This window comes from Perca flavescens, chromosome 18 (genome assembly GCF_004354835.1).
Source record: "Perca flavescens isolate YP-PL-M2 chromosome 18, PFLA_1.0, whole genome shotgun sequence".
NCBI classification, from domain to species: Eukaryota; Metazoa; Chordata; class Actinopteri; order Perciformes; family Percidae; genus Perca; species Perca flavescens.
In genome coordinates this window covers 20,204,550-20,224,492 of record NC_041348.1, presented here as the reverse complement: position 1 = coordinate 20,224,492, position 19,943 = coordinate 20,204,550, and the positions used below count along the sequence as shown (strand labels likewise).

The window sequence follows — 19,943 nt, the reverse complement described above, 5'->3', positions numbered from 1 at the left end:
TAATGCTTGATAGGGCCACGACCTCAAATGCACATACACAAGCAAAATATACACTAAAACGTGTGTGCATTAACAAGCACTCTTGCATGTACCTGCACACACACACACACGCACACACACACACACACACAGCACAACCCTGCACATATTTAAGTGGGTAAATAATTTAAGATGAGTCATAGTCATGTTCTCACACCTGCTCCATATGTCCACAAGCAGCATCATTACCAGGCTAACTGATCTGCTTCATTACTGTCTGCACCAACACACTGTAAGGCCAGTGTGTCACACTGTGCGACCATATCACATTACCACAACACAAAGAGATAGCAATAATGCGGCATGGTCTTTGTTCCGTAGTGGCATATAGACCATGTTTTATGATTTGTTTTCCCCTGTGGCTGAAAGATGCTTTTATATTTTGCACGCTGTGGAGTAGACTGTGTGAGAGTTACTGAGCACTGGAGCAAAGAAAGGTTGTGTGATTATATAGTCAAGATCTTCAGAGGTCAGTGGCTCCCAGGGGGTCTATTGAGAAACATCAGGGGGTTCTTAGAATTGTAATTGTAATTATTAATTTTATTATCAGATGATCAGATGTTTTGCAGCAAGCTCAGTACATGTTTTACTTTACCTTGCAATACCTTGTGATAACTTTCCACAATGGTAAACTCCTATCTCACAGTGTTATAAACCGCTTTGCAGGTTTACATTGTCAGTGATAAGCCTTAACTCACAGATATACTACTGGACTTTCCGGATGTTATTTCATATATCACCTGAAGCAACACTTTGTGCATAGGGAGGAAGTACAGGGGGCTAAAATGTAGCCACCTGTGTAACCTGAATGGCAGCTGAGTTGAGGACACTTTGGAGCCTAAAAGCTTTTTGGTTAAGACAGCTAAGAAAAGTGCAATGGTCCAGTCATAATGACATTTAAAGTGCTCATATTGTCCTTTTTGGCTTTTTCTCTTACCTTTATTGTGTTATACATCTTTTTTTGTGCATGTTATAGGTTTACAAAGTAAAAACGTCCAAAGTCCACCCCAAAGGGACTTACCATCTCCAACAGAAAACACTGTTCCCAAACTGCTCCAAAAAGCTCAATTGTAGTCCAGACTTTACTTCCGTGACAAACGTGCGTAACTTAGTAACACACAGTTATAATGCCCTCCAATATGCTAGCGTGGCACGCCCTCATACTCTGTTTCTGGCTGGCTGGTTGTCCTTACCTAGCTACTGCGCATGTGCACCTCCCAACAAAGATGGAATAGAAGTGTGATGCCTCACTTGGTAGCTAAAACAGAGAGCTCAACACACAGTATGACAAAAAATATGGACAAAAATATGGTGTTTTTTGAAAATTAAACCATGTAAACCTATTCTGGTACAATTTCTAAATACAATTATGAACCTGAAGATGAGCATCACATGAGCACTTTAAGAAAAACTTATGTATGCTGGTACATAGAGCTCATACACTGACAGTTAAAAGTGGGTGATTTAAAATTTTTAATTGGATTGGAAGCAATACGAGACTGAAGATGAGATGTTGTAGATGCATCTTGGTGATTGCTTGCGACACTCCTGCACACCCTAAGATTATTATAAAACCAAATGAGAATGAATTAAGTCCGACAGTGGGGTTATCTGAATGTCAGCCTTGAATACTAAAAAATTTATTTGTGCTGTTCCTCTTCTGCAGACATAATCCATGGCACAAACAGATCTGGGAAAAGAACAGTATTTAGTTTAAAATGTAAAATTCTGGGGGTATATGAGTTGTTTTTTGAAAAAATTTAAAACTTTGCAACAATTTTGAACTACTTTCTTTATTGTTTTAAGAGTGAGTAGGCTATACAATTTCAATATTTTAAACTTGTTAAACTTTTTCCCTGTTCTATCTTTATAATGGGCTTTTAATTTTACAGAAACCAGTTCGCTCTGAGATGAGATTCAATTCAATTTTATTTTAATTATTTTAAATCACAACAGGAGTTATCTCATGATAGTATAGAGTAGGTCTAAACCATACAATTTACAAAGACCTATGTAAAAGGTTTTATCATCATCAAAATTACATATACCATCATCACCCATCTCTAATTGCATCTTTAAAATACCAGGCACTGTAGTATATTGAAAAAAAATAACTCCATTATTACTTTTTACAGACTGACATTTGAATAAACCAAATGTGGGTCATACTGTGTTTACATTACATTTGTATGCTTATTTTGTTCTACAACACTACTGCTGTGAACGTGGAACAACACTTATGCTTGTAGGATCAACAAGAGAAATGTTACTGCTTCTAACCACACACCCAGACATGGCATGACAAGCTGATGGACACTGACAGCCAAGAACAAGTCTTAATAGCTTTTTTTTTATTGTTTGTGGTTTGTGTGAAACACTGGAATATTGATTGCGTCCACGTAAATCAATAGATATTCATCCTTGAACACCAGTCAAAGACATGTTTGCTGAATGTTCTCATGTTCACATCAGTGTGTGTACACCGGTGGGGGGCAGTGCTTGGCAGAAGCTGCTCCTTGGCCAAATCACACACACCTGTCAGCTGTAACATTTTCCTTTCACACTGTCCTCAAGCTGAGTTACCAGCAGCTGAGGTGGATTAGTGCACTGCAAACTTGAGAACAACTCTATTTGAGTTGGAAAAAATATTTTACATTTCAAAGCTATCTTCAAGTTCACCTGAGCCAGAGATTTCGTCATAGTCACGCATCAATTTGCAAAAGAAACTTGAGGCACACAAAGAAAAATAATACAAATTGAAAGGGAAGGGAGCTCTGAATTATAAAGCAGATGAAAGTAAATTGTTTGCAGAACTACAATCAATAATGAATGCCACCTTTAGAAGTGCTAAAAAGTGAGCCAGAACATGATAGGCCCTGCTCAGTTCAATTATTCAACACTTGTACACACGTTACAATAGCGGAAAGGAAATGATAGACCGTTTGCTGGACATATTGGTCACCACTGTCTAGAGAAGAAAAGAGGATTATATTGTGGTGGGTTAGTATTTTTAGTGATATAGCTCAGAGGTGCAGATGTTTTTTATCTTCAAAGATAAAGCTGACTGCACTAAACCATTAATTTCTTCTTGAGTAACGTCAAGCCTGTAAAGTTGAGCATGGAGTGATTCAGTGGGGAGCCTGGCAGACATGCACCTTCACAGAGAAAGCATCTGCCAGAGCCTGAAGGGGAGCGCATACTTAACTTGATAGATTCAATTTACCTCATTATTAAGTTTTGAAGCTCTGCTGACCGATGTAGACTCACTTTCAAGTGTACGTTGAATTCGTCACCACCAATTCCAGACAAAAGAGAAAGTATAGGTGAGGACATAGATGGAGATAAAGAAAGAGGGAGATGGACAAGAACATGCATTTACTGTAGAAAATGCATGTGAGATCTGGCAAGATTTGATGAGTGCATATTAACACTGCAAAAGCTGCATTAACTGGAGGAAGCCAGGTGCTATTGCTCACAACTTAAGAATATCATAAACACAAGAATATCTTAAATGTATATGTCCTCTGGCACTGTGGGGACTCAATCTTACAATGCTCAGTCAACAAGGTGCATGCTTTACCAAGTCAGCTAATGCCTGAGACAGAAATGAAAACTCTTTTGGTAATTTCTTCGAATCAATCAACTTCATTTATCAGAGCAGTGTTGTGAGTAGCACTGCCTTTACTGTAAAAAGGTTTGAACTCAGGACCTCATGACCTGACAAAGGAATCTGATTTAGAGAACAACTTTGGACTAAGGTTTTTTACACTCATTTACAGAGAGAAAGAGCATGAGAATTCCTTTCCGTACAGTTGATCTAGGGAGAGTGAAAGAATAATAGCTGTGTGTGTGTGTGTGTGTGTGTGTGTGTGTGTGTGTGTGTGTGTGTGTGTGTGTGTGTGTGTGTGTGTGTGTGGTGTGTGTGTGGTGTGTGTGTGGTGTGTGTGTGTTGTGTGAGCTAGTGACCATTACAGTAGAAATGACTGTGGCTCAGTGTGGGCTGTGCTGCATGGTCTTTGTGTTGCTGATTGCTCTGCGAACAACACACTGTTTTGGGGAAACTCTGTAAATTATTCACCAGCTCTAATTGGCTAGCTGAATAGGGAATGTACTGGGTTTCTTCCCACTGTTATTTTCTATGGAGGATCCTTGGGCAGCATAGAAATTAACCTAGCTCAAACCAGTATGCTTCCTGATTGCAGAGTTGGTTATATGAGGGTTAAAAATACTATGCATTGACAATAAAGCTCTATATCCAATACATGGGATTTAATTACCTTGAAATAAGGACTTATAAATATGACGTGGATGTTGATAAGAACAATATTTACAAATCAGAAACTGGTGTTTACAATAACTCCGATACAACTTGAATGTGGCAAAACTATACTGAAATAATGCATTAATACAACCATGAGGTTTTACACAAGAAAAAAAAAATTGATGTTAATGTTTTAATTTGACTTGTCAGACTTACATTTTGTTTTTTTAGGCATCTACATTTGTAAAAGTGTTTTCTTGTAGTATATTATGAGGCAAACACCACTGAATGCAAATTCACACAGGGCAGTGCAGTTTGCAATCAGCTGGTCTGAACTCTTGAGCTGGGTGTGGCTGCTCATGGTTTGTTTTATACAAGCAGCTCTTAAACTGCAGTATGGAGGCAGCCATAGGGATTAACAAACCAAACCAATAAACTGAGGTGAAAGCAGCTAAAGCTACAGAATTGGAAAATTGATTCTCAGTGGGATCAGCAGTATTAGCATCTTTCACATTACAGGGTATTTTTAAATGTGTGTTAATATGTTCCAATCTGACAAATGCTATATTTGTGTCCAGTGTTTCTCACCATACTTCTCACAGTTTTGTACAAAATAAGGTTAAAAAAAGAAGACATGATAGGTGAAGGGTGAAAGGAAGACTGATTGGCTGTGTGTGTGTGTGTGTGTGTGTGTGTGTGTGTGTGTGTGTGTGTGTGTGTGTGTGTGTGTGTGTGTGTGTGCGTGCGTGCGTGTGTGTGTGTGTGTGTGTGTGTGTGTGTGTGTATTTGAGCTGCTATCTACTTCCTTTAAATTGCTTCGAGGAGTGACATACTGTAGTGAGCCAGATGATAACTGGTGAGACCAGATGTTTTTGGTGAATACCAAAGTATTATTTGTGTTTATTAGTTGACTGAACAAGTAGATAAACTAGGGATGTGACAACTACTAAAAGAGACTAAAAAAGTACACAGAGGTAAAACAGATGTGAAGAGAAGAAACAAAGACCACCATATTTATGTAATGCCATGTATTGATCTCACTGATTTGTGTTTAGCCTGAGTGACTCTCTGTTGATGTTTCCCTGCAGACTGGTGGGGACTTTCTGTATGGTACTTCAGAAGGTGGCTGAAGAGGGACACCTAGAGCTGACCGACACACTCATCGACGATAACAACACGTCAATAAAGGTAAATCTAAAGCTAGACACTGCTCTCACATCGAAGTGTCAGCCATCTACAGGGGTTGCACAGTGGGAATGTTAACATATTTGTAGAGCTTTTTCATATCTCTGCATCTCATTTTAATGAGTAACGCTGGTGGAGAAGAAAACAGAGCTGAAAGCAGAGTGAATATGGGACAACTCCAAAGGAATGCTATGTTGCTATGTATTTGCTGGATGTATAAATCATTTTCACCAACTACTTCATAAGTAGACATGGTAATTTGTAAAAGAAAAATAAAAGAAAATAAACAAATAAATAAAAAGAGGAAATAAGTTAGTCTTTAGACTTAATGCAGGTTTATCAACTGCTATGGGTTTGTTATTTGGACATCCAAAATGAGGAGTAAACACCATTTACATGACGCCTCTTCAACCCCACTGAACCCATCAGAACAAACTAATGCGGTACAGGCAAAAAAACAAATTTGAAATTCAAGTGGAGATGCCTGGTTTCCAAAAATACCAAACATGTCAGGATGAAATGTAAGGGTGTACAAATGATGCACCATCATAGAATACTTTAATATGGGGCAGCCATAAAACAACTGGTACATAATATATTTAATGTGATGAGGAAAATTAAAGGGGAAAACTAGAGTCCAAAAATAAATTACAAAATCTAATATCAAACAGACAACATTTGTAAAATGATATGACTTACCTTACAGCCATATAATTGAAATAAAATTGTATTAGTCCGCAAAATGCATTCACAAGCAAATAAGGGAACATTAAATGGAGAAATAAATCTTCCTTTGCACCTGCAGCAGTGGCAATAACAGCCCTCCTCTGACCTATAAAGGCACCGGCTTTGAAAGACCTGCGGGATCTGATGAAAATACAACAGTCTCTTAGCAACATCAGCACCTTAGGACACTAAGGTCATTACCATTAATCCTGATATTCTCTATTGATTGGAAATTGTGTTTAGAACATCTGAACTGAGAGCAGCTCAGTGGTGAGCATGAGTGTGAGGATGATTTTGCAGGTGAATACATAATGTAAGAGTGAATATGTGTGTGTAAATGAGAGCAGTACAATAGGATGTGTGAGGGAGAACTTAACCGTATGAAATTTTAAAGGGGTGATAGAATGCAAAACCAATTTTACCCTGTCATAGTTGAATAACAACAGTTCGGTGGGTAAATAGGACATAGATAGAAGCTCAAAGTCCCATTGACACCCCTTTACTATGAAAATCTCATATTTTGAAACTGCCGCTGAAAACGGGCGAATCCCAACAAAGCTGGAAGTTGACGTCAACCTCCCAAAAACCAGAACCTTTGTCAGCCCATGGGTGTATTAAGAGAATGGTCACTGCCTTCCTTCACACATCCCGAGCTGCTCTGGGGTACTTGAAGCTCCGTCACGACTGGCAGCCCACGGCACTTCATACCCGTGCAAAGTCACCGGTTTTTGGATAATGGACTACTAAACGCTGGTGCTCAGACAGAGCTCCAGGGCCTGCAGCTCCCCTCTTCCTGCTAGCTAAATGCCCGGTGTGTGAGTGAGAGCACGGTCAGCGAGCTTGTTGGCGTGATGAAATTCAAACTGTAAATATACAGAAATTATGCCAAAAATGAAGCTAACTATCCGTGATTTGTAGCTAGCTACACATAGCGAGGATTGAAGGGACAGTCATAGCTAACGAAAACCCCACTGTTCACAAAAATTTATTAATTTGAAATCGGACACCGTTGTTAGCTTTATAAGACATTTAGGGAGATGTTGTATAAGTGGCGTGGTGAAATTCAAACTGTAAATATACAGAAATTACGCCAAAAATGAAGCTAACTATCCGTGATTTGTAGCTAGCTACACATAGCTAGGAATGAAGGGACAGTCATAGCTAACGAAACCCCCACTGTTCACAAAAATTCATTAATTTGAAATCGGACACCGTTGTTAGCTTTATAAGACATTTAGGGAGATGTTGTATAAGTGGCGTGATGAAATTCAAACTGTAAATATACAGAAATTACGCCAAAAATGAAGCTAACTATCTGTGATTTGTAGCTAGCTACACATAGCTAGGATTGAAGGGACAGTCATAGATAACGAAACCCCTAATCTTCACTAAAATTCATTAACTTGAAATCGGTTAGCTTTATAAGACCTTTAGAGATATGTTGTATAAGTGGCGTGACAAAATTCTTGTAAACTGTAAATATAGCTAGTTATGCTGACAGCCAGCCAAGATTAACTGGAACTGTTGTAAGAGATTGCTGGTGTAACAAGCTCGCTGACCGCGCTATCACTCTCACACACGGGCCATTTAGCTAGCAGGAAGAGGGGAGCTGCAGGCCCTGGAGCTCTGTCAGCGCAGCAGCGTTTGGTCCATTAACCCCAAAACGGTGACTTTGCGCGGGTATGGAGTGCTGTGGGCTGCAAGCCGTAACGGAGCTCAATCGAGCTCAGAGCAGGCCGGGGTGTGTAAAGGAAGGCAGGCCATGCAGTGAAGCAGCAACACAGGCAGCACCGGCAGCTGAACTCCGACACACAGTCTTACCAAATTTGCAATAAGCCATCAATTTCCTTTAGGGTTTACACTATACACACACACACACACACACACACACACACACACACACACACACACACACACACACAAACAACACACATACAAAATCACACAATTAATTAGAAGAATTAAAAGAATTTCAGTACTCTACATTCCTGTAGGAATAAACTAAATCCGACATCCGAACATCTTACCTACAACTGCACTGGTGTGGTTGCCATAGTGACAAATCTAACTCGTGGTGGACTACAGTGATTGCCTTACGAGGATCTAAGAAAGAGAGAGCGACATGGAGGGAGAAAGGGGAATGAGAGTCCACAATATATTTTCTCGTCATCCGTCTTTGTCAGTAAAATAAATTGGCTGCTCCGTAATAAAGATGAGGTCAGTGTTAGGAGGATAATATTTGTCCAAACACAACTCCCCAGAAGACACCAAAGACAAACTATAGTGTCACCACTGTGTCTCGCCTGGTTTAAACTAACACTCACTTTCAATCTGAATTCCCTCAGCAAATACCAGGTAGAAGAGATGATTTATATCACTGTCAAATGTTGTTGTCTATACTGAGAGCTTTTTCTAAACACAATTAAATAGATTGCTTTAGATAAGCCGAGACTAAGCTTTAAGGTGTTGACTGTTTTTTACCGGACTCTTTCACTGCAGATTTATAAATATCCTGTCACAGTGCCACAGTGGGTGGGGTGTTATCTGTGTGTTGTGTTGAACAATAGGCAGTGCCCTACCCTGCCTAAAGGATATTTACACCAGGCGCTGCAAGAATAAGGCTGGGACAATCATTAAAAATCCAAACCACCCGGGTAACAGCCTTTACTCCCTGTTGAGGTCAGGAAGAAAGGTACCGGATACACCAGGCCATCTTGAGTTGAAAATCGCAAACCCAAAACATTTGTAGACAACCATAAATGCATACATATATAATTTACATAAACCCCAAGATAAAGAATAACTATGTTTTTTGATCTGTCAAATTCCTTTTATAGCCTATTAATAATAACAAGTTTATTAAGCACTTCTCAAAATCACTGTTACAAAGTGTTTTACATAAAACAGATAACTCTGCCGTAAATGCTAACATCAGCATGCTAACATGGTCAAAATGACAATGCTAACACGCTGATGTTAGCAGCTATAATGTTTACCATGTTAACCATCTGAGTTTAGCGTGGTAGCATGCCAACATTTGCTAATTAGCACTAAATACAAAGTACACAAAGTTGAGGGTGAAATAGATGTCATTAGTTGCAGGGTGATAGAGATGTCATCAGTTGCAGGTATTAGGTCATAAACCAAAGTTCAAATTTCTATTTTGACGTGATGATAGTGCCAGATGAAAATGTGCAGAATCACTAAAGTTGCACTGACAAACAAATTATAGCAGGCTCAGGGACGTTAATTGTGCTTCCAATTTTTGGCATTGTAGGAGTTCCTAAATATGACACGTCACAAAGTCCTTTGATTAGATTTTGGTGGTAATGTACACATCAGAAGCAGATGGAAGGTGAAATAAAATGATCTTTCCACCAAATGCTTTAAAGTGAAATATCAACACTGTATGGAAGGGAAGGCGTATTAACTATGCTGATAATAAATGCTCATTTTCATCTGCTTTTGTTCTGTTTTCAGACCAGCGTTACCATAGAGATTAGATACCAGTCGATGGATGGCACAGTGGGAGTGTGGAGCGACGGGGAGTTCCTGGATGTTCCTGACGACCGTGACGGGATGTTTGCCTTTGAAACAGACAGCCTGCTGTCAGGACAAAGCCACGGGTCGGGCACGTCTCCTGGACGGTCCTTACAGGGATCCATACCCACCTTCAGGAAGTAAGTCAAACACACAAACTATCTTCATGATAACTCGACTACTTTAGGTTACAGTGAATCAGGCTGTGAAATGCTATTGATTTGCCCCCCAAAAAATTCATTTGATGACTTTCCAAAACCGCAAACAAGAATTGTTGTTTTAATAATGCACTTCAGGTTTTAAGAGATTGTTAACAATAACGGTGCTACTGAGATACACATGGGTGAGAAAATAACTTAAAAGTGTTGAGGTTGACAGATGTATTCACACGTTGATGAGGCTTCATGCTGTCCAGCTGATTTAACATCTGTCACTATTATGAAGGGCCACATGTGGAGTTCTGTGCTTAATGACAATGGGCAGACCCGCCAAAGAATGTAGTGGCTAGACATTGATGCCCAAAACCCCAGTTAAGAGCAGATTTAGTGTTAGTATAGTATGCAGACGTGGCCGTGGTCAATGTTTGTGCAAGGTTTTAATTAACTAAGCAGTGCAGTTGGAAGGGGGCTTTGAGTTATGAAGAAAACATTAACTGTTTGATTCAAAGTTATTTTTAAATCTTTAATATTTACATTTAAATTTGGCACATCAGAGGTACTCAAGTTAAAGGGGGACTCCACATATGTGTATGTTTACAGGTGTTGTGTAGTACTACTGTATATGGGAAAAAGTTTTGTAAAGCGTGGCTCTAGAGGGAACCGCAGGAAATCTGATCAATTGCCTCAAGTGATTTCAGTAACGGTTGGGGCTGAAGTCAGTCAGCAGCAGAAGAAGTGTGGAATGAAACATGTCAATATAACGATATCTCTGGTTCTGCTGCAAAGATTTAAAAAAATTTTGTTGAGTCATTGTGAGTCAAACTATGTTATAGGAATGCAATGCTAAATTGGAAACCGATGGAGTGCCTACTCCAGGTAGGGAATGAGTCCTTACCCCAAGTGAAGGAGTTCAAGTACCTTGCGGTCTTGTTCGCGAGTGAGGGGACAATGGAGAGAGAGAGATTGGCAGGAGAATCGGCGCAGCGGGGCGGTATTGTATTCACTTTATTGCACGGTTGTGATAAAAAGAGAGCTGAGCCAGGACGCAAAGCTCTCGATCTACCAGTCAGTTTTCGTTCCTACCCTCACCTATGGTCATGAAGGCTGGATCATAACCGAAAGAACAAGATCCAGGGTACAAGCGGCCAAAATTTCCTCAGGAGGGTGGCTGGCGTCTCTCTTAGAGATATGGTGAAAAGCATATAGTCATCCGTGAGGAACTCGGAGTAGAGCCGCTGCTCCTTTGCACAGAGCCAGTTAAGGTGGTTTGGGCATCTGGTAAGAATGCCCCCTGGGCGCCTCCCTAGGGAGGTGTTCCAGGCACGTCCAGATTGGAAAAGGCCTCAGGGAAGACCCAGGACTAGGTGGAGAGATTATATCTCCACCCTGGCAGCTTCTTGCCTCGGGATCTCCCAGTTAGAGCTGGCTAATGTGGCTCGGTAAAGGGAAGTTTGGGCTCCCCTGCTGGAGCTGCTGCCCCAGTGACCCGACCCTAGATAAGTGGATGACGATGGATGGACGCTTAATCGTTTGAGTACTCTTTAAAGTGTTCAGAAATAATGTATTTTAAAAAAGCAATGTTGAAATGAAGGATACTTTTCTCTACAATTTTTACACCAGCACTCGTAGGGTTAAAAATAATAAATGGATTTCATTTGCACTGGGTGGATGTGAACCTTGCTTGTCACTTACAGCTTTGTCAAGGCCTGTTTATACAGTTTAGAATGCATTGCATATGTTAGTTAATAATAAAAGACAAGTAATCCCAGGCTGTACAAGGTTATATAGATTTAGTACGAAAAACTGTAAGACTCTCTGCCCTACAGCACTAAACTTACTTACGTGATCTTCCTCTGTGGTTTGTTTGTTGTGTTTTTGCTGAATAGTATCTGAAATTATCTGTGGGTGGTATCGATTTCCACTAAGACTATCTGCACAGCCAAAAAACCCTAAATCCATAAAAATTGTGTATGTGTGAGGCTGAATGCTGCTGGGTGCATGTTTGTTTGTTGACAGTGAACGGCAAAGTTGCACTATTTTACAGCATAAAATTAAAAACTGTTCAGGGTCTGTCGATGTGAGACTCGAAACAGCCCGAGGAAAACAAGAAAGTTTCACTAATCTAAGTTTCAGAGCATCCCATGGGTGTTATACAACAGATACTGGATTTGATCAACAAAGAAGTACAGGTGTGGAAAAAAACTTTAAAATGATTCAATAAAAGTGGAATGAAAGTAGTCACCAAACTCACAAAGTTTAAACTGATGTATTAAATTTCATTACATTTCCTCACCTTTCTTCAGGTGAACAAGCCTTCATTCCTTGCTGTTTGTCAAGGGCACCTGTCATCTAGTTGCCGTGGTTGCACAGAGCTGTCAGTCAGACTTTGTAAGGGCTGCCGTAGGGCTTTCGTCTGAAAAAGTGTTGCAAGTTGCTGAGAATTATCAAGTAACTCCTATCCTAGCCAACAAATCGACCTCTATTCCACCTCACATCTGTGTTGGCCAGACTGATGGGCTTGGGGAAAAATTGTAATAGCCTTGCCACTTCTCATTTAAACCCCTATATATCGTGAATTACCAGCTGCTCAGTTTATTTCTGGTTGAGACTTTTTCAGATTTAAACTCTTTAAAGATGTTTTATTGTGTCCTGAATTCTGGCACTCTTTGGCCAGTGTCAATTGTTCTTATAATTGTAAAGAAGTTTTAATATGCAGGAGATTATAACCGGGGATGAATCTATCAGAAAAAGAGGATGAGAATGTCATTAACAGTTTAGCCTCAAGGTATATTTCCCATCTTTTAGGTTTGTGGTTTTGTGTGTCTGTTTTACCTTCTCTTTCATACAGATGCAACAATTCTCAACAATGTCACCTCATCAGTAATCATTTTTCATTAAGTGAGACACATCTGACAATGTCTTGGAGAGTTACGTGTCCCTCCCTGTTAATATTTTAATATTAGATAGAAAAAAATTGTGTCATCAGCTGCCAGAAGGCTTTTTGAGACTTTTTACTTAACACTTTGAGAGAACAGGAGTTATATTATATTCCTAAAACTCTTGAGAGACATGCTGGTGAATGCAGGGTGGAAGAATAATTAACAGAAGAACTGTATATACAATACATGGTACAAGTAGCACGTTCTACTGCTGTCTATTTCTGTTATATCAGCTGCAGCGTAAAAGGTCATGCATGCTGCTTACAGGAGAGTTTGTGCTCGTTGGTGTTTTCAGTGGGAATTACATTTTATTATAACTGTACAGTATGGCTGCAAGGGAGTGTAGGTGGCTTGTTAAGGTATATTGCTTCCTTCTCATCCCCTTAATTGAGTTAAATTTCACCCGAAATTGACCATCCCACTGCTACCACCTCTCCTTTCTGCAGCTTCTACATCGTCTCTGGTCCTGCAGGATGATTTATGGCGGTACCCATGAAGCATTTTGTGCTATCTGCAATACCAGCATGAGCGGGCTTTGCAGGAGTTTTGTTATTCCTAATAATAAATCACCCTCTGTGTGGTTTTACTGCCAGTGTAGCAGATCTGTTGAATAGTGCATGCAAAAGAGCACATGTGCCAGACATAAAGAGAATGGATTTAAGCGCCAATTATCATTTGATCTGTGGACATCAAATACTAGGGAACGGGGGGTGGGGGGGGGGGTCAATGAGATAAAATGGGGAGTGTCATCATACTTTTAATTTAACAGTGGTGCAACAGGCTAACAGGACAGGTTTTGTTTTTCTTATAAAAACAATTCATGAATTATTTGGTATTGCCTCGCTGAAACATATTGCTGTAAATAGTCATTGTGTTTATTCAAACCCTTTTAATATGCATGATTAATTTGCATAACTTAAAATCGGCACTCAAAGGAGACATTCAGCCTAGGCAAAGCTTCTGTTGAAAGGATAATTTACTGAAACAAGTGTTCATTTATTTATTATGTTTTTTTGCCAAGTGTGTGGTTCATTTGTCCATCAGTGTAAATTGCTGAGTCTTCAAAGACAGCTCTGGCATCAGATGTTGATAATGTGTCATCACACGGCGCTGTGGTGCAGGTGTTGCGAGGCCTTGTATCTCACTCGTCTTTATCTCAGTTGATCTGTTCATTGCAGCACTGACTCCCTGTGGAAACATTCATTACAACATGTATGTCAGCTAATACAGAAGCATGACATTCTTATACAGATATATTCATCTTGGATATACATGTGTTTTATTTTCATAGGTTGTTAGAGGCCCTTTCCGCACAGGTGTTTTCACTTATGTTGCCAGATAAGACCTCTTTGCATTTATTGTACACTGTGCAAGCTGTCAGCTTTCAAATGTAAAGTACCGTAAGTCCTTGTCAGCAAATGAAAAATATTCAGATCAGTGAATCGACACATTGCTGACACACTGCAATCACAGATAAAGCTTTACAGAGTCCATTTCTGTTCAAGACTTGGCAATGAGTGGCATGAAAAGGAAAACATCAATAAAATGTGATTTTTCATTATCAGTCTTTCATGCTAGGTTTTAAATTATCTGAAGGATGTATTGTTCATCTGCTCTCTTTTGTTTCCCTCTGCAGAGGCAGATGCTGGATTGAAGCAGTTGTCTTTTGAATTTTTGACATTTCTCATATCTTCTTGTGTAGCTGTATTCTCTCTATGGACTGTTTTGTGTTTGTCAGCTCTGCTCTTGTGGTTTGCTGTGGTTTGCATTGGTTCTTATTCTCGGCTTGTGTGATAGGACAGTATGTAAATTTGAACACTGTGCAGAAGTGTATGCTCCCCTCATTGTTAAATTTCTGTTCCAAGCCCTGATGTGGGAGCAGACGATGACGACATGAAGACATGCCTCTTGGGGTAAATCCCAGTTTCTGTATCACCTGCGTGTGTGTTTGTCCCAGACAGGAATAAGGATCTGATGTTTTAATTAGAAATCATTATTTATAAGATTATATAAAAGGAAATGTCTTTGGAATCCCTAAGAAGTCAGCAGGCATGTCGAGAGAAAAAAGCGAAAAACTCTTTGTCTCTTAAAGCCTTCAGAGTAGTCTGACTGAAAGTGTATTTTTAACCAGCCCAGTTGATGCAATAACAGAGTAAAAAATGCAAGAGTGCTATTTGGAGTGAATATTAAAATTTAAAAAGTACTGGGTGTTCATAGAAAATGGTTGTTGTCCTTCCCCTTCATTTTCTTTCCACCATTATTCTTCTTCTTTTTTCTTCTCAGTCTGCATTGTGTAAATGATGTATCATTCACACAAACACACAGTAAATGAGGGTGGAAGTGTGTTTATTCTACAGATAAGTGCACACAAAATGAGTCCAAATCCCATTTTTTATGTTTTGTTTGCACTGGGTAAACCATGATAGGCTCAAAGCACTTTTAAGGTTGGAGGGCATTAAACTTGCATTAGCTTCTAACTATGTGAATTTTGCAAGATCACAGGCAAAGAATATCAATTACTGTAACAATTACCTTTCTTGTAGGCAAATGAAGCAGCAACACATAAAGTTTCAAGAAGAGAAGCCAACTGGGATAAATAATGTTGATGTTCCATTTTATCTATTGTTGCCACATAGAAGTAGAGGTATCACTACAGTCAAAGTGGAACGATTGAAAAATATTACATGATGCTGTGAGCAGCAGAGGAAGAAATCTGCCAAGGAAAGAAAGTATTGAGAGAGCGAGAGAGAGAGAGAGAGAGAGAGAGAGAGAGAGAGAAAGAGAGAGAAAGAGAGGACTGCAGAGCATTCAATAAGGTTTCAGAATGGAGAGTTGGGCTTTAGTGAGAGTTTCATCCAACTGTGATATCAGGTAGCACCGATCTTTGTCTGGCTCCAGTCCAGCGGATCCTGGAAGCACCGAAATATGTGCATCCAATTTATGTCTGTGAGAGAGAAAGAACCAGGTGTGTGTAGGATGTTAGGATCTCACTGAGCTCCATTCAGCAGAGCACCCAGAGCAGAACGTACAGACAGTATATGTCAATGAATTGTTGATCGCTGGCAGGTTATTTTTTATCTTCCACATGAAAACATGCAAAAGGATAAAAGACAAGTGAAAAAACATTGTCACAACTTTGACCATACACATTTAGAAAGACGTTCTGGGTATAAATAAAACACATTAAACAATTTAACAACATTGAGCATATAATTCAAAGTAACTCTTAAGCCCTCACTATATGTGCAGGTGCACGTATGCAGCCACCTACACACACTCCCAATAGAGGGGTTTGCTATTGAAGTTTTTACCGTAAAAGTAAAATATGTAAAAGTAGATAATTTAGGCTCTTTAAATGATGTGGCCAGGCTAGCAGTGGGGTCACCATCTTGGAATAATGAGCGACTATTCCCGAGTCAGAATAACGAGAGGTTTTCGTGTTCTTCCCATTCTTTTGTTCTGACATTGTGACTGAGCAACTGAATGGGGCTCCGCCTCCAACACTGTATACAGTATTTATTATGCATCCATGGTTGCTGCTGTAGCAAAAACTGATGGTGGCAGAACAGTAACCTCTTATCAAAGTGCATATTTACCACTTCTTTACACATACAGACATGTTTGACCGTCTACAGCAAGTTCAAAGCCAGGTCTTTGGAGTTTAACTGCAATTTACACATTCATCCTCTGCTCCTTACCCCACTCCTTGGCATATACATTAAAGATTATTTCATAACTGTGAGAAAAAATCTTTCATGCACAGTTTGAAACCCCTGTTTTATGGAGGAGATGAAAATCAAGCCGCCAGGTACTGGCGAATAACCTTGGGAGTAATTCTGCTTCAGTTAGATCATTCATCTTTGCTGTAGTTTACACATGTAATGAGGTCTTTTATTCATGATCTTATGTATTATTGAGTATTGCACACCCAGCCATACAGTACAGTTCATTTTCAGCTTTAAGCACACATGCATATGTTGCCTGAGTTCTTAACATTTTAAATATGCAATAGCTGGCTTTTGTCTGCCGTTTGGTTGATGTGCAGTGCTTAGATGTTGCAGTTTACAGTCACTCATGCATTAATGGTCTTTATTTCAGATCAAAGGAAAAAAAGGAAAGAGAAAATAATAGTTATAACGGCCTCTTCAATTCTCTACTTCAACTTCTCAGACAAGTCAACGTCTCTCTGTATGTTCTTTTAAAGTTTGACATTTTGGGAGTTTTACCTGCAAATTGTGAATTTGCATATTTCCATTAGTCTAATTGGAAACCCCACTAGTGAACTTTATTTGCCTTCTCACTGATATCTTTGAAGGCTACATTTTGTCATTAAATCGGGATGGAGGGATGAGTTGAAAAACGTTTAAGGTACATCTCATTTTAAACTCCGATGTGGCCTCCTACTTAAAGCATTGGTCTCTTTTGTTGGCCTTGTTGTATTCATTCTTAACTTGGCTCAGCAAAGGAAAGGAAAAGGGAGTGAAGATAGCAAAAGACAAGTAAGTAAATATATTTGATAGCTCAATTAGTTTTTCTTCCAGAATTTTCTTATGAGTCTCCTCTCTTTTGGTTGAAAATCACTGTTATTATGCAGAAGATGCACTCCTTACTGCTGGCAGAGACGCAGCAGATCACTGTCTTTACCTGCTATAACTTCTTGGCCTTCTGCCTACAATTGCTCATACGACAACCTATATTTATGTTTTCCTGACGTAACTGTGACCTTGTGTGGTTAATTTCTCTCAGAAACAAAGGCGGGAGTAGCATGGCATTGTTATAGTGCTAAAAACGTTTTAGGAAGGAATGTTTGGTGTACAAAGTGGCTGACTTTGACAAAGAAGACTACCTCCTCTCTCTGTGTCTTCAGCCATGTACCTTTTTCTCCCTCCCTCTCTCCCTCCCCTCCTCTCTCCTGCATCATTCACTCATCTGGCCAACTCCTATCTTGCCTGACTGGTCTGGAGGATATGCACCTGACAGGTGAAGAAGAATATGGAAAAACATAGTTCAAAATAGAAGGAAGCTCGGGGAGGAATTTTGTTGGGGCTGATTTATGGTAATCTCAGCTCTCTGTGGAGTTGAGTAGGATCAGTGGTGTCTTTCATGTGGTATGTATGAAACACATTTTATGTGCGTGTCTTTTATTTTTGGTATCTTGTTGTTGAATTATAGATTGAATGAGACGAGGAGGTGAACTGGATTACTGGAACAGCTGATTTTAGAATTAACCATGGGTGCACCTCACAGTAATTGAATTATCAGTAAATTGTTTTTCCAATTAGTTTATTTAATTGTCTAGTCTATAAAATGTTGAGTCCAATGTGACTTTTTAAATTACTTTAAAAAATGTAATTATTTAATTGTTTCAGCTTTTAACAGATAATATTCAAAGTTGTTTTCTTTGTTCATGCATGCACTGATAATCCAATACATTTGCACTTAATCTGGAAATACACTGGTCAAACTGTGGTTTGTGTCATACTGTAGACATGGCTGATAATCCAAGGAGCACATTTTCAAGTGTGATTGGGCTTGATTTGATTTGACTGGAAAAGCTTCTTATCTTTATTTTGATGAGTGATTCCTCTGTCTTTCTTTTTATTCCCATCCATGTGCCTACATGGTTTTACATGTAAATCATTCTTGGCACTCAAATGAGTTGTAAAACCATCCAGTTTTCATATTCCATGAAATGAGGTGGAAGGATGCCTCTAGAATAACGGGGGAAAGATCAAAGCAGAAATTGAACTCTGATACATTCAACTCTGAATGCTTGAAGAAACAAAAGGAAAACCTTCCTATTCATTAATTTCCTGACATCTATCCATATCCGCAGCATACTGGACGGTCACACTCATTTTTAATTATTAAGGCCCCTCATTTGTCGTCCCGCTGATGACATCGCAAGCTCTTTGTTGTTGTGGTGTCATGTGATCCAGATAATATCAATGTGGAGACACCAGATACTCTTGTTTTGTGATTGAGGGTCTGGAGAATTGGTGAGGGAGCAGGGTTGGAAGGGGATTACATCCACTGGAGTTAAATGTCTAACCGAGTTACAAAGATGTCCATGATATACATTATGGTGTTGGGTTGCATTTTGATTATGTGCACAAGTGGGTCATGGGGTTTTCTGCTCAATTCAGTTCAGTACTAATGTTAATCAATTTCTCCTGTGGGTCTTTGAGTCTACTCATGGAGAGTGAACTTAATGAGACAAGTATGAGAAAGATTGCTTTCATGTTATAAATTCCCTCTCCTTTCTCCTCCCATCTGTCTTTATTTCCTCCACCAGAGCAGGGAAGGGAGTTTTCTCAGCCATGAAGCTTGGCAAGATCAAGAGCTCTAAGGACGATCACAAGAGAGGAGGTAAAATATCACTCAAGATACAAGATAAGGCCCAAAATTAATGATTCACGTTTTTTGTTTATTTTTATCCAAATCTTGCAAGTTAGCTAGAGGGAAAGTAAATGTTGAAGCAAATATCTTAAGTTGTTAGTACATGTAGACAACAAGTGACAATATTTAGGGAAATAGCCAGGAATTAAAAAGTAGTAGAATCAGCCTATTTGTTTTAAATTGTATAATGTTAACTCCCCACAACTTTCATAGAAACATGATCTCAGTGTCGTAGTAGTAGTAGTTAGTGCTGTGGTCCTACCAACAATACATTTTTGGTTGCTTCTGGTGATGTCACCCTTGTGCCATTGTTATTCAGATGAGCCAGCGGTCCTGGACATGGAGGACCTGGACAGGAAGGCCATGCGTCTTGCTGGAGCACTGGACCCAGACACAATCTCTCTGGCCTCTGTCACCGCTGTCACCACCAACGTCTCCAATAAAAGGTCTCATTTTTGTTTTAAACACTGAGACATGCTTGCATACACACGGTAGAGAAATACATTCAAACACACAATGGTCTCAGTCTCTACCGTACATCTCTAGAATTGAGTTTGTGATCATCATGTGCCACCTCAGTGTTTCTCTGTTGGAACACAGGAGAATGCAATCACCGATTGTGTTGTTTATCTTCAGGTCAAAGCCAGATATCAAGATGGAGCCGAGCTCTGGACGCCCAGTGGATTATCAGGTGTG

The 19,943-nt window shown here is 39.5% G+C and overlaps 1 protein-coding gene across 1 annotated transcript in view; it reads left to right on the top strand.

The window, feature by feature from the left end:
• otofa (otoferlin a) overlaps window positions 1–19,943 on the top strand; it is a 77,931-nt gene that overhangs the window by 28,558 nt on the left and 29,430 nt on the right. Inside the window, exons 4-8 of the mRNA XM_028605119.1 lie at window positions 5,389–5,488; window positions 9,692–9,891; window positions 19,144–19,217; window positions 19,567–19,693; window positions 19,884–19,938. Coding sequence (XP_028460920.1) covers window positions 5,389–5,488; window positions 9,692–9,891; window positions 19,144–19,217; window positions 19,567–19,693; window positions 19,884–19,938 — 556 coding nt within the window. The remainder of the gene's footprint in view (window positions 1–5,388; window positions 5,489–9,691; window positions 9,892–19,143; window positions 19,218–19,566; window positions 19,694–19,883; window positions 19,939–19,943) is intronic.